This window comes from Pristiophorus japonicus, chromosome 2 (assembly GCF_044704955.1).
Source record: "Pristiophorus japonicus isolate sPriJap1 chromosome 2, sPriJap1.hap1, whole genome shotgun sequence".
Lineage (NCBI taxonomy): Eukaryota > Metazoa > Chordata > Chondrichthyes > Pristiophoridae > Pristiophorus > Pristiophorus japonicus.
Window position 1 is genome coordinate 370,400,218 of NC_091978.1, and position 23,601 is coordinate 370,423,818.

Below are 23,601 nucleotides of genomic sequence, written 5' to 3' on the forward strand. Positions count from 1 at the left end.
TGATTCATTCCAATCTGACACATTCCAATCCGATGCATTCCAATCCGGTACATTCCACTCTGATACATTCCAATCCAATACATTCCACTTTGATACATTCCAATCCGTCACATTCCATTCTGATACATTCCAATCTGATAAATTCCATTCCGACACATTCCAATCTGATACATTCCAATCTGATACATTCCAAACCGACATTTTCCAATCTGATACATTCCAATCTGACACATTCCAATCCGACACATTCCAATCCGACACATTCCAATCCGATACATTCCAATCCGACACATTCCAATCTGATACATTCCAATCCGACACATTCCAAACCGACACATTCCAATCTGACACATTCCAATCCAACACATTCCAATCTGATACATTCCAATCTGATACATTCCAATCCGACACATTCCAATCTGACACTTTCCAATCCGATACATTCCAATCCAACACATTCCAATCCGATACATTCCAATCCGACACATTCCAAACCGACACATTCCAATCTGACACATTCCAATCCAACACATTCCAATCTGATACATTCCAATCTGATACATTCCAATCCGACACATTCCAATCCGACACATTCCAATCTGATACTTTCCAATCCGATACATTCTAATCTGATACATTCCAATCTGACACATTCCAATTGGACACATTCCAATCTGACATATTCCAATCTGATACATTCCAATCTGACACATTCCAAACTGACACATTCCAATTTGATACATTCCAATCCGACACATTCCAATCTGATACATTCCAATCCAACACATTCCAATCCGACACATTCTAATCTGATACATTCCAATCCGACACATTCCAATCTGACACTTTCCAATCCGATACATTCCAATCCAACACATTCCAATCCGACACATTCCAATCCGACACATTCCAAACCGACACATTTCAATCTGACACATTCCAATCCGACACATTCTAATCTGATACATTCCAATCCGACACATTCCAATCTGATACATTCCAATCCGATACATTCCAATCTGATACATTCCAATCCAACACATTCCAATCCGACACATTCTAATCTGATACATTGCAATCCGACACATTCCAATCTGATACATTCCAATCCAACACATTCCAATCCGACACATTCTAATCTGATACATTCCAATCCGACACATTCCAATCTGATACATTCCAATCCGATACATTCTAATCCGATACATTCTAAACTGATACATTCCAATCCGATACTTTCCAATCCGACACATTCCAAACCAACCCATTCCAATCTGACACATTCCAATCCGACACATTCCAATCTGACACATTCCAATTGGACACATTCCAATCTGACATATTCCAATCTGATACATTCCAATCCGACACATTCCAAACTGACACATTCCAATTTGATACATTCCAATCCGACACATTCCAATCTGATACATTCCAATCTGACACATTCCAATCCAACACATTCCAATCTGACACATTCCAATCTGATACATTCCAATCTGACACATTCCACTCCGTTACATTCCAATCCGACACATTCGAAACCGACACATTCCAATCTGATACATTCCAATCCGACACATTCCAATCTGATACATTCAATCTGACACATTCCAATCCAACAAATTCCAATGTGATACATTCCAATCCGACACATTCAAATCCGACACATTCCAATTTGATACATTCCAATCCGACACATTCCAATCTGATACATTCCAATCTGACACATTCCAATCCAACACATTCCAATCTGACACATTCCAATCTGATACATTCCAATCCGACACATTCCACTCCGTTACATTCCATTCCGACACATTCCAAACCGACACATTCCAATCTGATACATTCCAATCCGACACATTCCAATCTGATACATTCAATCTGACACATTCCAATCCAACAAATTCCAATGTGATACATTCCAATCCGACACATTCAAATCCGACACATTCCAATCTGATACATTCCAATCTGACACATTCCAATCTGATACATTCCAATCTGATACATTCCAAGCTGACACATTCCAATCCGATACATTCCAATCTGATACATTCCAATCTGATACATTGCAATCCGCTACATTCCAATCCGACACATTCCAAACCGATACATTCCAAACTGATACATTCCAATCCGATACATTCCAATCCGACACATTCCAATCCGATACATTCCAAACTGATACATTCCAATCCGACACATTCCAGTCCGATACATTCCAATCCGACACATTCCAATCTGATACATTTCAATCCGACACATTCCAATCTGATACATTCCAATCTGATACATTCCATTCCGACACATTCAAATCCGACACATTCCAATCTGATACATTCCAATCCGACACATTCCAATCTGATACATTCCAATCTGATACATTCCAAGCCGACACATTCCAATCCGATACATTCCAATCTGATACATTCCAATCCGACACATTCCAATCTAATACATTGCAATCCGATACATTCCAATCCGACACATTCCAAGCCAATACATTCCAAACTGATACATTCCAATCCGATACATTCCAATCCGACACATTCCAATCTGATACATTCCAAACTGATACATTCCAATCTGACACATTCCAGTCCGATACATTCCAATCCGACACATTCCAATCTGATACATTTCAATCCGACACATTCCAATCTGATACAATCCAATCCGATACATTCCACTCTGATACATTCCAATCCAATACATTCCACTCTTATACATTCCAATCTGTCACATTCCATTCTGATACATTCCAATCCAATACATTCCACTCTTATTCATTCCAATCCGTCACATTCCATTCTGATACATTCCAATCTAATAAATTCCATTCCGACACATTCCAATCTGATACATTCCAATCTGATACATTCCAGACCGACATTTTCCAATCTGATATATTCCAATCTGACACATTCCAATCCGACACATTCCAATCCGACACATTCCAATCCGACACATTCCAATCCGACACATTCCAATCTGATACATTCCAATCCGACACATTCCAATCTGACACTTTCCAATCCGATACATTCCAATCCAACACATTCCAATCCGACACATTCCAATCCGACACATTCCAAACCGACACATTTCAATCCGACACATTCCAATCCGACACATTCCAATCCGACACATTCCAATCCGACACATTCCGAACCGACACATTCCAATCCGACACATTCCAATCCGACACATTCCAATCCGACACATTCCAATCCGACACATTCCAAACCGACACATTCCAATCCGACACATTCCAATCCGACACATTCCAATCCGACACATTCCAATCTGATACATTCCAATCCGATACATTCCAATCCGACACATTCCAATCTGATACATTCCAATCTGACACATTCCAATCCAACACATTCCAATCTGATACATTCAAATCCGATTCATTCCAATCCGACACATTCCAATCTGATACATTCCAATCCGACACATTCCAATCCGACACATTCCAATCCGACATATTCCAATCTGATACATTCCAATCCGACACATTCCAATCTGATACATTCCAATCCGACACATTCCAATCCGACACATTCCAATCTGATACATTCCAATCCGACATATTCCAATCTGATACATTCCAATCCGACAAATTCCAATCCGACACATTCCAATCTGATACATTCCAATCCGATACATTCCAATCCGACACATTCCAATCTGATACATTCCAATCTGACACATTCCAATCCAACACATTCCAATCTGATACATTCAAATCCGATTCATTCCAATCCGACACATTCCAATCTGATACATTCCAATCCGACACATTCCAATCTGATACATTCCAATCTGACACATTCCAATTGGACACATTCCAATCTGACATATTCCAATCTGACACATTCCAATCCGACACATTCCAATCTGACACATTCCAATCTGACACATTCCAATCTGATACATTCCAATCCGATACATTCTAATCCGATACATTCTAAACTGATACATTCCAATCCGATACTTTCCAATCCGACACATTCCAAACCAACCCATTCCAATCTGACACATTCCAATCCGACACATTCCAATCTGATACATTCCAATCCGATACATTCCAATCCGATGAATTCCAATGCGATACATTCTACTCTGATACATTCCAATCCGACACATTCCATTCTGATACATTCCAGTCTGATACATTCCAATCTGACACATTCCAATCCGATGCATTCCAATCCGATACATTCCACTCTGATACTTTCCAATCCGATACATTCCACTCTGATACATTCCAATCCGTCACATTCCATTCTGATACTTTCCACTCTGATACATTCCATTCTGACACATTCCAATCTGATACATTCCAAACCGACACATTCCAATCTGATACATTCCAATCCGATACATTCCATCTGACAAATTCCAATTCGATACATTCCAATCTGACACATTCCAATCCGACACATTCTAATCTGATACGTTCCAATCCGACACATTCTAATCCGACACATTCCAATCTGCTACATTCCAATTTGACACATTCCAATCCGACACATTCCAATCCGACACATTCCAATCTGATATATTCAAATCCGATACATTCCAATTGGACACATTCCAATCTGATACATTCCAATCTGATACATTCCAAACCGACACTTTCCAATCTGATAGGTTCCAATCCGACGTATTCCAATCTGATGCATTCCAATCCGATACATTCCACTCTGATACATTCTAACCTGTACATTCCAATCCGATACATTCCACTCTGATACATTCCAATCCGACACATTCCAATCTGATACATTCCAATCTGATACATTCCAATCCGACACATTACAATCTGATACATTCCAATCTGATACATTCCAAACCGACACTTTCCAATCTGATACATTCCAATCCGATACATTCCACTCTGATACATTCCAATCCAACACATTCCAATCTGATACATTCCAATCTGATACATTCCGAACCTACACTTTCCAATCTGATACATTCCAATCTGAAACATTCCAATCCGATGCATTCCAATGCGATGCATTCCAATCCGATGCATTCCAATCCGGTACATTCCACTCTGATACATTCCAATCCAATACATTCCACTCTTATACATTCCAATCTGTCACATTCCATTCTGATACATTCCAATCCAATACATTCCACTCTTATACATTCCAATCCGTCACATTCCATTCTGATACATTCCAATCTAATAAATTCCATTCCGACACATTCCAATCTGATACATTCCAATCTGATACATTCCAAACCGACATTTTCCAATCTGATACATTCCAATCTGACACATTCCAATCCGACACATTCCAATCCGACACATTCCAATCTGATACATTCCAATCCGACACATTCCAATCTGACACTTTCCAATCCGATACATTCCAATCCAACACATTCCAATCCGACACATTCCAATCGGACACATTCCAAACCGACACATTCCAATCCGACACATTCCAATCCGACACATTCCAATCCGACACATTCCAATCCGATACATTCCAATCCGACACATTCCAAACCGACACATTCCAATCCGACACATTCCAATCCGACACATTCCAATCCGACACATTCCAATCTGATACATTCCAATCCGATACATTCCATTCCGACACATTCCAATCTGATACATTCCAATCTGACACATTCCAATCCAACACATTCCAATCTGATACATTCAAATCCGATTCATTCCAATCTGACACATTCCAATCCGACACATTCCAATCTGATAAATTCCAATCCGACACATTCCAATCTGATACATTCCAATCCGACATATTCCAATCTGATACATTCCAATCCGATACATTCCAATCTGATAAATTCCAATCCGACACATTCCAATCTGATACATTCCAATCTGACACATTCCAATTGGACACATTCCAATCTGACATATTCCAATCTGACACATTCCATTTGGACACATTCCAATCTGACACATTCCAATCTGACACATTCCAAACCGACACATTCCAATTTGATACATTCCAATCCGACACATTCCAATCTGATACATTCCAATCCAACACATTCCAATCCGACACATTCCAATCTGATACATTCCAATCCGACACATTCCAATCTGATACATTCCAATCCGATACATTCTAATCCGATACATTCTAAACTGATACATTCCAATCAGATACTTTCCAATCCGACACATTCCAAACCAACCCATTCCAATCTGACACATTCCAATCCGACACATTCCAATCTGATACATTCCAATCCGATACATTCCAATCCGATACATTCCAATCTGACACATTTCAATCCGGCACATTCCAATCCGATACATTCCAATCCGGCACATTCCAATCCGGCACCTTCCAATCCGGCACATTCCAATCTGACACATTCCAATCCGATACATTCTGTCCGACACATTCCAATCCGATACATTCCAATCCAAAACATTCCAATCCGATACATTCTATCCGACACATTCCAATCCGAACCATTCCAATCCGACACATTCCAATCCGATAAATTCCAATCTGATACATAACAATCTGACACATTCCAATCCGGCACATTCCAATCTGACACATTCCAATCCGAGATGTTCCAATCTGATCCATTCCAATCTGATACATTCCAATCTGGCACATTCCAATCTGATACATTCCAATCTGATCCATTCCAATCCAACACATTTCAAACCGACACATTCCAATCCGATACATTCCAATCTGATACATTCCAATCTGACACATTCCAATCTGACACCTTTCAATCTGACACATTCCAATCCAAAACATTCCAATCCGACACATTCCAATCTGATACATTCCAATCTGATCCATTCCAATCCAACACATTTCAAACCGACACATTCCAATCCGATACATTCCAATCTGATACATTCCAATCCGACACATTCTATCTGACACATTTCAATCTGATACATTCCAATCCAATACATTCCAATCCGACACATTCCAATCCGACACATTCTATCTGACACATTTCAATCTGATACATTCCAATCCAACACATTCCAATCCGACACATTCTATCTGACACATTTCAATCTGATACATTCCAATCCAACACATTCCAATCAGACACATTCCAAACTGATACATTCCAATCTGGCACATTCCAATCTGATTCTTTCCAATCCGGCACATTCCAATCCGACACATTCCAATCTGATACTTTCCAATCCGACACATTCCAATCTGACACATTCCAATCTGATACATTCCATTCCGACACATTCCAATCCGATACATTCTATCCGGCACATTCCAATCCGACACATTCCAATCCGACACATTCCAATCCGAACCATTCCAATCTGATACATTCCAATCCGATACATTCCAATCCGACACATTCCAATCCGACACATTTCAAACCGACACATTCCAATCCGATACATTCCAAACCGACACATTCTAATCTGATACATTCCAATCCGAAACATTCCAATCTGACACATTTCAATCCGACACATTCCAATCCGACACATTTCAATCCGACACATTCCAATCTGACACCTTTCAATCTGACACATTCCAACCTGATACATTCCATTCCGACACATTCCAATCCGATACATTCTATCCGCACATTCCAATCCGGCACATTCCAATCCGAACCATTCCTATCCGACACATTCCAATCCGACACATTCCAATCTGATACATTCCAATCCAATATATACCAATCTGACCGCATGACGGCACTGGAGCTGCGGATGGACTCACTCTGGAGCATGCGCGATGCTGAGAATGTTGTGGATAGCACAGTTAGTGAGTTGGTCACACCGCAGGTAAAGGTTAGGACAGATAGTGAATGGGTGACCAAGAGACAAGGCAAGAGCAGGAAGGTAATGCAGGAGTCCCCTGTGGTCATCTCCCTCCAAAACAGATATACCGTTTTGGATCCAGTTAGGGGAGATGACTCACCAGGGGAAAGCACCAGCAGCCAGGTTCATGGCACCATGGGTGGCTCTGCTGCACAGAAGGGCGGGAAAAAGAGTGGGAGAGCTATAGTGATAGGGGACTCTATTGTAAGGGGAATAGATAGGAGTTTCTGCAGCCGCGACCAAGACTCCAGGATGGTATATTGCCTCCCTGGTACAAGGGTCAAGGATGTCTCGGAGCGGCTACAGAGCATTCTGGAGAGGGAGGGTGAACAGCCAGTTGTCATGATACATGTACCAACGATATAGGTAAGAAGCGGGAAGAGGTCCTACAAACTGAATTTAGGGAGCTAGGAGTTAAGTTAAAAAGTAGGATCTCAAAGGTAGTAATCTCTGGATTGCTACCAGTGCCACGTGCTAATCAGAGTAGAGGGAGCAGGATAGTTAGAATAAATACGTGGCTTGAGCAGTGGTGCAAGAGGGAGGGATTCAAATTCCTGGGACATTGGATCCAGTTCTGGGGGAAGTGGGACCTGTACAAAAGGGACGGTCTGCACTTGGGCAGGACTGGAACTGATGTCCTGGGGGTAACATTTGCTAATGCAGTTCGGGAGTGTTTAAACTAATATGGCAGGGGGATGGGAACCTATGCAGCGAGACAGGGTGAAGTAATATGGAGTCAGAAACAGATGGTAGAAAGGTAAAAAGCAATAGTGGAAGGCCGAGTAAACAAAGGCAAGAAACAAAAAGGGCCACACTACATCATAATTCTAAAAGGACAAAGGGTGTTAAAAAAACAAGCCTGAAGGCTTTGTGTCTTAATGCAAGGAGTATCCGTAATAAGGTGGATGAATTAACTGTGCAAATAGATGTTAACAGATATGATGTGATTGGGATTACAGAGACGTGGCTCCAGGATGACCAGGGCTGGGAACTCAACATCCAAGGGTATTCAATATTCAGGAAGGATAGAATAAAAGGAAAAGGAGGTGGGGTAGCATTGCTGGTTAAAGAGGAGATTAATGCAATAGTTAGGAAGGACATTAGCTTGGATGATGTGGAATCTATATAGGTAGAGCTGCAGAACACCAAAGGGCAAAAAACGTTAGTGGGAGTTGTGTACAGACCTTCAAACAGTAGTAGTGATGTTGGGGAGGGCATCAAACAGGAAATTAGGGGTGCATGCAATAAAGGTGCAGCAGTTATCATGGGTGACTTCAATATGCATATAGATTGGGCTAACCAAATTGGAAGCAATATGGTGGAGGAGGATTTCCTGGAGTGCATAAGGGATGGCTTTCTAGACCAATATGTTGAGGAACCAAATGGCGGGAGGCCATCTTAGACTGGGTGTTGTGTAATGAGAGAGGATTAATTAGCAATCTCGTTGTGCGAGGCCCCTTGGGGAAGCGTGACCATAATATGGTGGAATTCTACATTAGGATGGAGAATGAAACAGTTAATTCAGAGACCATGGTCCAGAACTTAAAGAAGGGTAACTTTGAAGGTATGAGGCTTGAATTGGCCAGGATAGATTGGTGAATGATACTTAAGGGGTTGACAGTGGATGGGCAATGGCAGACATTTAGAGACCGCATGGATGAACTACAACAATTGTACATCCCTGTCTGGCGTAAAAATAAAAAAAGGAAGGTGGCTCAACTGTGGCTATCAAGGGAAATCAGGGATAGTGTTAAATCCAAGGAAGTGGCATACAAATTGGCCAGAAATAGCAGCGAACCCGGGGACTGGGAGAAATTTAGAACTCAGCAGAGGAGGACAAAGGTTTTGATTAGGGCAGGGAAAATAGAGTACAAGAGGAAGCTTGCAGGGAACATTAAGATGGACTGCAAAAGCTTCTATAGATATGTAAAGGTTAGTAAAGACAAACGTAGGTCCCCTGCAGTCAGAATCAGGGGAAGTCATAACGGGGAAAAAAGAAATGGCAGACCAATTGAACAAGTACTTTGTTTCGGTATTCACTAAGGAGGACACAAACAACCTTCCGGATATAAAAGGGGTCAGAAGGTCTAGTAAGAAGGAGGAACTGAGGGAAATCCTTATTAGTCGGGAAATTGTGTTGGGGAAATTGATGGGATTGAAGGCCAATAAATCCCCAGGGCCTGATGGACTGCATCCCAGAGTACTTAAGGAGGTGGCCTTGGAAATAGCGGAAGCATTGACAGTCATTTTCCAACATTCCATAGATTCTGGATCAGTTCCTATGGATTGGAGGGTAGCCAATGTAACCCCACTTTTTAAAAAAGGAGGGAGAGAGAAAACAGGGAATTATAGACCGGTCAGCCTGACATCGGTAGTGGGTAAAATGATGGAATCAATTATTAAGGATGTCACAGCAGCGCATTTGGAAAGAGGTGACATGATAGGTCCAAGTCAGCATGGATTTGTGAAAGGGAAATCATGCTTGACAAATCTTCTGGAATTTTTTGAGGATGTTTCCAGTAGAGTGGACTAGGGGGAACCAGTTGATGTGGTGTATTTGGACTTTCAGAAGGCTTTCGACACGGTCCCACACAAGAGATTAATGTGCAAATTTAAAGCACATGGGTTTGGGGGTAGTGTGCTGACGTGGATTGAGAACTGGTTGGCAGACAGGAAGCAAAGAGTAGGAGTAAATGGGTACTTTTCAGAATGGCAGGCAGTGACTAGTGGGGTACCGCAAGGTTCTGTGCTGGGGCCCCAGCTGTTTACATTGTACATTAATGATTTAGACAAGGGGATTAAATGTAGTATCTCCAAATTTGCGGATGACACTAAGTTGGGTGGCAGTGTGAGCTGCGAGGAGGATGCTATGAGGCTGCAGAGTGACTTGGATAGGTTAGGTGAGTGGGCAAATGCATGGCAGATGAAGTATAACATGGATAAATATGAGGTTATCCACTTTGGTGGTAAAAACAGAGAGACAGACTATTATCTGAATGGTGACAGATTAGGAAAAGGGGAGGTGCAACGAGACCTGGGTATCATGGTACATCAGTCATTGAAGGTTGGTATGCAGGTACAGCAGGTGGTTAAGAAAGCAAATGGCATGTTGGCCTTCATAGCGAGGGGATTTGAGTACAGGGGCAGGGAGGTGTTACTACAGTTGTACAGGGCCTTGGTGAGGCCACACCTGGAGTATTGTGTACAGTTTTGGTCTCCTAACTTGAGGAAGGACATTCTTGCTATTGAGGGAGTGCAGCGAAGGTTCACCAGACTGATTGCTGGGATGGTGGGATTGACATATCAAGAAAGACTGGATCAACTGGGCTTGTATTCACTGGCGTTCAGAAGAATGAGAGGGGATCTCATAGAAACGTTTAAAATTCTGACAGGTTTAAACAGGTTAGATGCAGGAAGAATGTTCCCAATGTTGGGGAAGTCCAGAACCAGAGGCCACAGTCTAAGGATAAGGGGTAAGCCATTTAGGACCAAGATGAGGTGAAACTTCTTCACCCAGAGAGTGGTGAACCTGTGCAATTCTCTACCACAGGAAGTTGTTGAGGCCAATTCACTAAATATATTCAAAAAGGAGTTAGATGTAGTCCTTACTACTAGGAGGATCAAGGGGAATGGTGAGAAAGCAGGAATGGGGTACTGAAGTTGCATGTTCAGCCATGAACTCATTGAATGGCGGTGCAGGCTCGAAGGGCCGAATGGCCTACTCCTGCACCTATTTTCTATGTTTCTATTACAATCTAACACATTCCAATCCGACACATTCCAATCCGACACATTCCAATCCGATACATTCCAATCTGATACATTCCCATTCCAAACCGATATATTCCAATCCGACACATTCCAATCCGATACATTCCAATCTGACACATTCCAATCTGACACATTCCAATCCGAAACATTCCAATCCGACACATTCCAATCCGAAACATTCCAATCCGACACATTCCAATCCGAAACATTCTTGAGGCGTGAGTCCGTGATCGGCAAGAGGCCTATAAAGGCCGCGAGTTCAGCAGTTGGGAGGTGCGTTGCTGAGGCGTGAGTCCGGGGTCGGCGAGAGGCCTATAAAAGGTCGGGAGCAGCGTGAGTCCGTTGGAGAGGCGAGCTTGTGCAGCTACAGGGAGAAGGCAAAAAAGAAGTCGAAAGAAACAGAAAGGTGACGTCACAGCCAAGGGGGTAAGTGATTGGCTGGTGATTGGTGAGTAGTTTTTCTTTTTTCTCTTCTATAACAGTGAGTAAACTTTAGCATTGTTGTTGCCAATTTAAGTGTATCTAAGGGTTAAGTCATGGCAAGAGAGCTCGGTCACGTGATATGCTCCTCCTGTACCATGTGAGAACTCAGGGACACTTCCAGTGTCCCTGACAACTACGTAGCCACCTTCAGCTCCTGACGGTCCACATTGCAGAATTGGAGCTCAGGGTAGATTTACTCTGGAGCATCCACGATGCTGAGAATGACGTGAGTAGCACGTGTAGCGAGTTGGTCTTACCGCAGGTGAAGGGTCCACAGCCAGATAGGAAGTGGAAGGCCAGCAGGAAGAGCAGTGCAAGGAAGGTAGTGCAGAGGTCCCCTGCGGTCATCCCCCTGCAAAACAGATACACCGCTTTGAGTACTGTTGAGGGGTATGACTCATCAGGGGAGGGCAGCAGCAGCCAAGTTCATGGCACCGTGGCTGGCTCTGCTGCACAGGACGGCAGGAAAAATAGTGGGAGAGCAATAGTGATAGGGGATTCAATGGTAAGGGGAATAGATAGGCGTTTCTGCGGCCGCAACCGAGACTCCAGGATGGTATGTTGCCTCCCTGGTGCAAGGGTCAAGGATGTCTCGGAGCGGGTGAAGGACATTCTGAAAAGGGAGGGTGAACGACCAGTTGTCGTGGTGCACATTGGTACCAACAATATAGGTAAAAAAAAGGGATGAGGTTCTACGAGACGAATTTAAGGAGCTAGGAGCTAAATTAAAACATAGGATCTCAAAAGTAGTAATCTCGGGATTGCTACCAGTGCCACGAGAAAGTCAGAGTAGGAATCGCAGGATAGCTCAGATGAATACATGGCTTGAGCAGTGGTGCAGCAGGGAGGGATTCAAATTCCTGGGGCTTTGGAACCGGTTCTGGGGGAGGTGGGACCAGTACAAACTGTACGGTCTGCACCTGGGCAGGACCGGAACCAATGTCCCAGGGGGAGTGTTTGCTACTGCTGTTGGGGAGGAGTTAAACTAATATGGCAGGGGGATGGGAACCAATACAGGGAGACAGAGGGAAACAAAAAGGAGACAAAAGCAAAAGACAGAAAAGAGATGAGTAAAAGTGGAGGGCAGAGAAACCCAAGGCAAAAAACATAAAGGGCCACCGTACAGCAAAATTCTAAAGGGTCAAAGTGTAATAAAAAGGCAAGCATGAAAGCTCGGTGCCTTAATGCAAGGAGTATTCGGAACCCAGGCTCTGAGCTGGTTAGAGTGGGTGAGAGCTCAGATGAACAGGACCCCAAGAAAGAATGCAAAAGGCAGGAGGCAACAGAGCAGAGTAGCACTGGGTTAAGTGTAAACCACAAGGTGATAGGAAGGGACAATATGTATGAAGATAAAGGAGCTGCAGGAGGGGTCAAAACTAAAAATCATGGTTTAAAAACTAGTATTAAAACACTCTACCTAAACGCACGCAGCATTCGAAATAAAGTAAATGAGTTGACGGCACAAATCATTACAAATGGGTATGATTTGGTGGCCATTACAGAAACGTGGTTGCAGGGTGGCCAAGACTGGGAATTAAACATACAGGGGTATCTGACAATTCGGAAAGATAGACAAGAAGGGAAAGGAGGTGGGGTAGCTCTGTTAATAAAGGATGATATCAGGGCAGTTGTGAGAGATGATATTGGCTCTAATGAACAAAATGTTGAATCATTGTGGGTGGAGATTAGAGATAGTAAGGGGAAAAAGTCACTGGTGGGCGTAGTTTATAGGCCCCCAAATAATAACTTCATGGTGGGGCGGGCAATAATCAAGGGAATAATGGAGGCATGTGAAAAAGGAACGGCAATAATCATGGGGGACTTTAACCTGCATATCGATTCGTCAAATCAAATCGCACGGGGTAGCCTTGAGGAGGAATTCATAGAATGCATACGGGATTGTTTCTTAGAACAGTATGTTACAGAACCTACAAGGGAGCAAGCTATCTTAGATCTGGTCCTGTGTAATGAGACAGAAATAATAAACGATCTCCTAGTAAAAGATCCTCTCGGAATGAGTGATCACAGTATGGTTGAATTTGTAATACAGATTGAGGGTGAGGAAGTAGTGTCTCAAATGAGCATACTATGCTGAAACAAAGGGGACTACTGTGGGATGAGGGCAGATTTGGCTAAAGTAGACTGGAAACACAGACTAAACGGTGGCACAATTGAGGAACAGTGGAGGACTTCTAAGGAGCTCTTTCATAGTGCTCAACAAAAATATATTCCAGTAAAAAAGATTGGCAGTAAGAGAAGGGATAACCAGCCATGGATAAACAAGGAAATAAAGGAGAGTATCAAATTAAGAACCAATGTGCATAAGGTGGCCAAGGTTAGTGGGAAACGAGAAGATTGGGAAAATTTTAAACGACAGCAAAGAATGACTAAGAAAGCAATAAAGAAAGGAAAGATAGATTACGAAAGTAAACTTGCGCAAAACATAAAAACAGGTAATAAAAGCTTTTACCGATATATAAAACGGAAAAGAGTGACTAAAGTAAATGTTGGTCGCTTAGAAGATGAGAAGGGGGAATTTAATAATGGGAAATGTGGAAATGGCTGAGACCGTAAACAATTATTTTGCTTCCATCTTCACAGTGGAAACACAAAAACCATGCCAAAAATTGCTGGTCACAGGAATATGGGAATGGAGAACCTTGAGATAATCACTATCACTAGGGGGCTAGTGCTGGACAGGCTAATGGGACTCAAGGTAGACAAGTCCCCTGGTCCAGATGAAATGCATCCCAGGGTATTAAAAGAGATGGCGGAAGTTATAGCAGATGCATTCGTTATAATCTACCAAAATTCTCTGGACTCTGGGGAGGTACCAGCAGATTGGAAAGCAGCTAATGTAACGCCTCTGTTTAAAAAAGGGGGCAGACAAAAGGCAGCTAACTATAGGCTGGTTAGTTGAACATCTGTAGTGGGGAAAGTGCTTGAAGCTATCATTAAGGAAGAAATAGCGGGACATCTAGATAGGAATAGTGCAATCAAGCAGACGCAACATGGATTCATGAAGGGGAAATCATGTTTAACTAATTTACTGGAATTCTTTGAGGATATAACGAGCATGGTGGATAGAGGTGTACTGATGGATGTGGTGTATTTAGATTTCCAAAAGGTATTCGATAAGGTGCCACACAAAAGGTTACTGCAGAAGATAAAGGTACGCGGAGTCAGAGGAAATGTATTAGCATGGATCGAGAATTGGCTGGCTAACAGAAAGCAGAGAGTCGGGATAAATGGGTCCTTTTCAGGTTGGAAATCGGTGGTTAGTGGTGTGCCACAGGGATCGGTGCTGGGACCACAACTGTTTACAATATACATAGATGACCTGGAAGAGGGGACAGAGTGTAGTGCAACAAAATTTGCAGATGACATAAAGATTAGTGGGAAAGCGGGTTGTGTAGAGGACACAGAGAGGCTGCAAAGAGATTTAGATAGGTTAAGCGAATGGGCTAAGGTTTGGCAGATGGAATACAATGTCGGAAAATGTGAGGTCATCCACCTTGGAAAAAAAAACAATAAAAGGGAACATTTTTTGAATGGGGAGAAATTACAACATGCTGTGGTGCAGAGGGACCTGGAGGTCCTTGTGCATGAATCCCAAAAAGTTAGTTTGCAGGTGCAGCAGGTAATCAGGAAGGTGAATGGAATGTTGGCCTTCATTGCGAGAGGGATGGAGTACAAAAGCACTGCTGCAACTGTATAGGGTATTGGTGAGGCTGTACCTGGAGTACTGTGTGCAGTTTTGGTCACCTTACTTAAGGAAGGATATACTAGCCTTGGAGTGGGTACAGAGACGATTCACCAGGCTGATTCCGGAGATGAGAGGGTTACCTTATGATGATAGATTGAGTAGACTGGGTCTTTACTCGTTGGAGTTCAGAAGGATGAGGGGTGATCTTATAGAAACATTTAAAATAATGAAAGAAATAGACAAGATAGAGGCAGAGAGGTTGTTTCCACTGGTCAGGGAGACTAGAACTAGGGGGCACAGCCTCAAAATACGGGGGAGCCAATTTAAAACCGAGTTGAGAAGGAATTTCTTCTACCAGAGGGTTATGAATCTGTGGAATTCTCTGCCCAAGGAAGCAGTTGAGGCTAGCTCATTGAATGTATTCAAGTCACAGATAGATAGATTTTTAACCAATAAGGGAATTGAAGGTTACGGGGAGCGGGCGGGTAAGTGGAGCTGAGTCCACGGCCAGATCAGCCATGATCTTGTTGAGTGGCGGAGCAGGCTCGAGGGGCTAGATGGCCTACTCCTGTTCCTAATTCTTATGTTCTTATGTTCTTATGTTCAATCTGACACATTCCAATCTGATACATTCCAATCTGATACATTCCAATCCGATACATTCCAATCTGATACATTCCCATTCCTAAACGATACATTCCAATCTGATACATTCCAATCTGATACATTCCCATTCCAAACCGATACATTCCAATCTGATACATTCCAATCTGATACATTCCAAAACGACACATTCCAATCCGACACATTCCCATTCCAATCCGATACATTCCAATCTGATATATTCACATTCCAAACTGATACATTCCAATCTGACACGTTCCAATCTGATACATTCCAAACCGATACATTCCTATCCGACACATTCCAAACCGACACATTCCAATCCAAAACATTCCAATCCGACACATTCCAATCCGATATATTCCCATTCCAAACCGATACATTCCAATCCGACACATCCCAATCTTATACATTCCAATCTGATACATTCCAATCCGACACATTCCGATCCGACACATTCAAATCCGATACATTCCAATCCGACACATTCCGATCCGATACATTCCAATCCGATACATTCCAATCCAATACATTCCAATCCGACATATTCCAATCCGATACATTCCAATCCGACACATTCCGATCCGATACATTCCAATCCGATACATTCCAATCCGACACATTCCAATCTGATACAGTCCCATTCCAAACCGATACATTCCAATCGGACACATTCCAATCTGATACATTCCCATTCCAAACTGACGCATTCCAATCCGACACATTCCAATCCGATACATTCCAATCTGATACACTCCAAACCGATACATTCCAATCCTACACATTCCAATCCGATACATTCCAATCCGATGCATTCCAAACTGATACATTCCCATTCCAAACCGATACATTCCAATCTGATACATTCCCATTCCAAACCGATACATTCCAAACCGACACGTTCCAATCTGATACATTCCAATCCGACATATTCCAAACTGATACATTCCAAACTGATACATTCCAATCTGATACATTCCAATCTGATACATTCCAATCCAATACATTCCAATCTGATTCATTCCCATTCCAAACCGATACATTCCAATCTGATACATTCCCATTCCAAACCGATACATTCCAATCTGATACATTCCAAACCGATGCATTCCTATCCAACACATACCAATCCGATGCATTCCAATCCGACACATTCCAATCCGATACATTCCAGTCCGAAACATTCCAATCCGACACATTCCAATCCGATACATTCCCATTCCAAACCGATACATTCCAATCCGACACATTCCAATCCGACACATCCCAATCTGATACATTCCAAGCCGACACATTCCAATCCGATACATTCCAATCCGAAACATTCCAAACCGATACATTCCAATCCGACACATTCCAATCCGATACATTCCAAACCGATACATTCCAATCCGACACATTCCAATCTGATACATTCCAATCCGACACATTCCAATCCGACACATCCCAATCTGATACATTCCAATCCGATACATTCCAAACCGATACATTCCAATCTGATACATTCCAATCCGACACATTCCAATCCGACACATCCCAATCTGATACATTCCAAGCCGACACATTCCAATCCGACACATTCCAATCTGATACATTCCAATCCGACACATTCCGATCCGACACATTCCTACTTATACATTCCAATCTGACACATTCCAATCCGACACATTCAAATCTGATACATTCCAAACCGATACATTCCAATCCGACACATTCCAATTTGATACATTCCAATCTGACACATTCCCATTCCAAACCGATACATTCCAAACCGACACGTTCCAATCTGATACATTCCAATCCGACACATTCCAAACTGATACATTCCAATCCGACACATTCCAAACTGATACATTCCAATCTGAAACATTCCAATCTGATACATTCCAATCTGATTCATTCCCATTCCAAACCGATACATTACAATCTGATACATTCCCATTCCAAACCGATACATTCCAATCTGATACATTCCAAACCGATACATTCCAATCCGACACATTCCAATCTGATACATTCCAATCCGACACATTCACATTCCAAACCAATACATTCCAATCTGATACATTCCAATCTGACACATTCCAATCCGATACATTCCAGTCCGAAACATTCCAATCTGACACATTCCAATCCGATACATTCCCATTCCAAACCGATACATTCCAATCCGACACATCCCAATCTGATACATTCCAAGCCAATACATTCCAATCTGATACATTCCCATTCCAATCCGAAACATTCCAATCCGACACATTCCAATCCAATATATTCCCATTCCAAACCGATACATTCCAACCGACACATTACAATCTTATACATTCCAATCTGATACATTCCAATCCGACACATTCCGATCCGACACATTCCAATCCGATACATTCCAATCCGACACATTCCGATCCGATACATTCCAATCTGATACATTCCAATCCGACACATTCCAATCTGATACATTCCCATTCCAAACCGATACATTCCAATCCGACACATTCCAATCTGATACATTCCCATTCCAAACTGACGCATTCCAATCCGACATATTCCAATCCGATACATTCCAACCTGATACACTCCAAACCGATACATTCCAATCCGACACATTCCAATCCGATACATTCCAATCCGATGCATTCAAAACTGATACATTCCATTCCAAACCGATACATTCCAATCTGATACATTCCCATTCCAAACCGATACATTCCAATCCGACACATTCCAATCCGACACGTTCCAATCTGATACATTCCAATCCGACACATTCCAAACTGATACATTCCAATCCGAAACATTCCAAACTGATACATTCCTATCCGACACATTCCAATCCGATACATTCCAATCTGATACATTCACATTCCAAACCGATACATTCCAATCCGACACATTCCAATCTGATACATTCCAATCCGATACATTCCAATCCGACACATTCCAATCCGACACATTCCAATCTGATACATTCCAATCTGACACATTCCGATCCGACACATTCAAATCTGATACATTCCAAACCGATACATTCCAATCCGACACATTCCAATTTGATACATTCCAATTTGACACATTCCAATCCGACACATTCCAATTTGATACATTCCAATCCAATACATTCCAATCCGATACATTCCAAACCGATACATTCCAATCCGACACATTCCATTCCGACACATTCCAATCTGACACATTCGAATCCGCCATATTCCAATCTGATACATTTCAATCCGACACAATCCAATCCGACACATTCCAATCTGATACATTCCAATTCGATACATTCCAATCCAATACATTCCAAACCGATACATTCCAATCCGACACATTCCAATCTGATACATTTCAATCCGACACATTCCAATCTGATACATTCCAATTCGATACATTCCAATCTGACACTTTCCAATCTGATACATTCCAATCCGACACATTTCAAACCGATACATTCCAATCCGACACATTCCAATCCGATACATTCCAATCCAATACATTCCAATCCGACACATTCCAATCTGTTACATTCCAATCCGACACATTCCGATCCGACACATTCCAAATTGATACATTCCAAACTGATACATTCCAAACTGATACAGTCCCTTTCCAATCCGATACATTCCAATCAGACACATTCCAATCCGATACATTCCAAACTGATACAGTCCCTTTCCAATCCGACACATTCCAATCTGATACATTCCAATCCGATACATTCCAAACTGATACAGTCCCTTTCCAATCCGACACATTCCAATCCGATACATTCCAATCCGAAACATTCCAATCTGACACATTCCCATCCGACACATTCCAATCTGATACATTCCCATTCCAATCCGACATATTCCAATCCGATACATTCCAATCCGACACATTCCAATCTGATACATTCCCATTCCAATCCGACATATTCCAATCCGCTACATTCCAATCCGACACATTTCAAACCGATACATTCCAATCTGATACATTGCAATCCGATACATTCCAATCCGACACATTCCAATCTGTTACATTCCAATCCGACACATTCCGATCCGATACATTCCAATCCGACACAATTCAAACCGATACATTCCAATCCGACACATTCCAATCTGATACATTGCAATCCGATACATTCCCTCCGACACATTCCAATCTGTTACATTCCAATCCGACACATTCCCATCCGACACATTCCAATCCGATACATTCCAATCCGAAACATTCCAATCCGACACATTCCCATCCGACACATTCCAATCTGATACATTCCCATTCCAATCCGACATATTCCAATCCGATACATTCCAATCCGACACATTTCAAACCGATACATTCCAATCCGACACATTCCAATCTGATACATTGCAATCCGATACATTCCAATCCGACACATTCCAATCCGATACATTCCAATCCGACATCTTCCAATCTGATACATTCCAATCCGATACATTCCAATCCGACACATTCCGATCCAATACATTCCAATCCGACACAATTCAAACCGATACATTCCAATCCGACACATTCCAATCTGATACATTCCAATCCGATACATTCCCTCCGACACATTCCAATCTGTTACATTCCAATCCGACACATTCCCATCCGACACATTCCAATCCGATACATTCCAATCCGAAACATTCCAATCCGACACATTCCCATCCGACACATTCCAATCTGATACATTCCCATTCCAATCCGACATATTCCAATCCGATACATTCCAATCCGACACATTTCAAACCGATACATTCCAATCCGACACATTCCAATCTGTTACATTCCGATCCGACACATTCCAATCCGATACATTCCAATCCGACATCTTCCAATCTGATACATTCCAATCTGATACATTCCCATTCCAATCCAACATATTCCAATCCGATACATTCCAGTCTGATACATTCCAATCCGACACATTCCAATTTGATACATTCCAATCTGATACATTTCAATCCGATACATTCCAATCTGACACATTCCCATTCCAATCCGACATATTCCAATCCGATACATTCCAATCCGATACATTCCAAGCTGATGAATTGACTTGTGTGCCGCACTCACAATAAAAAGCTCATGGCCTCATCCGGAGCCGCTCGGATCCCGGCGGCAATGAATGGCTGGACCCCTTGCCGGGGCTGTGGTGATATGTGGCGCTTGCAGCGGCCCGGAGCTCCTGCTGGTCTTTGCTGGGGCTGCTCCTGCTCCTCCTGCTGCTGGTCTTTGCTGGCCGATGTTGTCTGTGCAGAACCCCAGCAGCACCACTCGCGAGATTGCACCCTCTGCTGACCTTGCAGTCAGTCAGCTCCTTGACAGCCCCAGACAGATCGCTGCAAATCCGGCAAAGCCTCCTTGAATTTTAGCCGCACCCCACACACAAGCCGATGAATTGCAATAATGCTCAGCTCACCCACAGAAAGCAGGCAAGCGGTGCACCACGCCCTCGCCCAGAGCACGTCCCCTAATCTGTCGTTTAATCCCCAATTTTAGCAGATGTTGGCGGCGCGGCTGTATAATTGCAGGATGTTGTTCAACCTGCATTGTTTGGCTATTGTTACACTGCATTCATCGCAACCGGCGGACGTGTAACTCTTGCTGCCGGATTAGCATGGTGATAAACACAAGGCTTTGCACTAAGAAACATCCCAAAGCACATCACAACCCTGGATTTACATTTGCAATATCATCCATGGTGCTATGCAAGGAATGCATCAGCAACTTGCACACAGACTAAATGAGATGAATGTTGGAGCCCCAAAGCTTTATTTTATAGAGTTGCTTGTGAGGACTCTGGGACAACTAGCTCCCTTTTCAATAGTAACCAAGGCATCTTTTAGGTCCCTTTAAAAAAGCAGACGATCAGTTTAACTTCTCCTCACTGACAGTGCTCTTCAGTCTCACTGGTGTCAGCCCAGATTGTCCTGACCCAGAGTCCTGACTTGGACTGATAGTATTACCTCAGATATGCAGATACATACAGAAATACATAGAGAGACATGGATATTATGTATAAAGAAACGCCTCCGGTGCGCCAGTGCAGCCTTCAGCCGCCTGAGGAGAAGAGTGTTTGAAGACCAGGCCCTCAAATCTGCCACCAAGCTCATGGTCTACAGGGCTGTAGTAATACCCGCCCTCCTGTACGGCTCAGAGACATGGACCATGTACAGTAGACGCCTCAAGTCGCTGGAGAAATACCACCAGCGATGTCTCCGCAAGATCCTACAAATCCCCTGGGAGGACAGACGCACCAACATCAGCGTCCTCGCCCAGGCCAACATCCCCAGCATTGAAGCACTGACCACACTCGACCAGCTCCGCTGGGCAGGCCACATTGTCCGCATGGCAGACAAGAGACTCCCAAAGCAAGCGCTCTACTCGGAACTCCTTCACGGCAAACAAGTCAAAGATGGGCAGAGGAAACATTACAGGGACACCGTCAAAGCCTCCCTGATAAAGTGCAACATCCCCACCGACACCTGGGAGTCCCTGGCCAAACTCTGCCCTAAGTGGAGGAAGAGCATCCAGGAGGGCGCTGAGCACCTCGAGTCTCGTCGCCGAGAGCATGCAGAAATCAAGCGCAGGCAGCGGAAGGAGCGTGCGGCAAACCTGTCCCACCCTCCCCTTCCCTCACCCACTGTCTGTCCCACCTGTGACAGGGACTGTGGTTCTCGTATTGGACTGTTCAGTCACCTGAGAACTCACTTCAGGAGTGAAAGCAAGTCTTCCTCGATTCCGAGGGACTGCCTATGATGATGAAAGAAAGACTTGCATTTATATAGATCTTTTCATGACCACCGGATGTGTCAAAGCGCTTTACAGCGAATAGAGTACTTTTGGAGTGTAGTTACTGTTGTAATGTGGGAAATGGGACAGCAAAATTGCACACAGCAAGCTTCCACACACAAAAATGTGATAATGATCAGATCATCTGTTTTATTTATGTTGATTGTGGGATGATTATTGGCCCCAGGATACCGGGGATAACTCCCCTGCTCTTCGAAATAGTGCCATGGGATCTTTTACATCCACCTGAGAGAGCAGAGGGGCCTTGCTTTAACATCTCATCCATAAGACGGTACCTCCAACAGTGCAGTGTTCCCTCAGTACTGCCCCTCCGACAGTGCAGTGCTCCCTCAGTACTGTCCCTCCGACAGTGCAGCGC

At 43.1% G+C, this 23,601-nt stretch overlaps 1 protein-coding gene across 2 annotated transcripts in view; it reads right to left on the reverse strand.

Annotated features, from left to right (window-relative positions):
- LOC139235079 (MOB kinase activator 1B) overlaps window positions 1–21,706 on the reverse strand; it is a 63,535-nt gene extending 41,829 nt beyond the window's left edge. For both annotated transcript variants that reach the window (XM_070866219.1, XM_070866227.1), the window contains exon 1: window positions 21,504–21,706. In XM_070866219.1, the coding sequence (XP_070722320.1) occupies window positions 21,504–21,517 (14 nt within the window). In that variant the 5' untranslated portion in view covers window positions 21,518–21,706. The remainder of the gene's footprint in view (window positions 1–21,503) is intronic.
- Window positions 21,707–23,601: the final 1,895 nt, after the last annotated feature.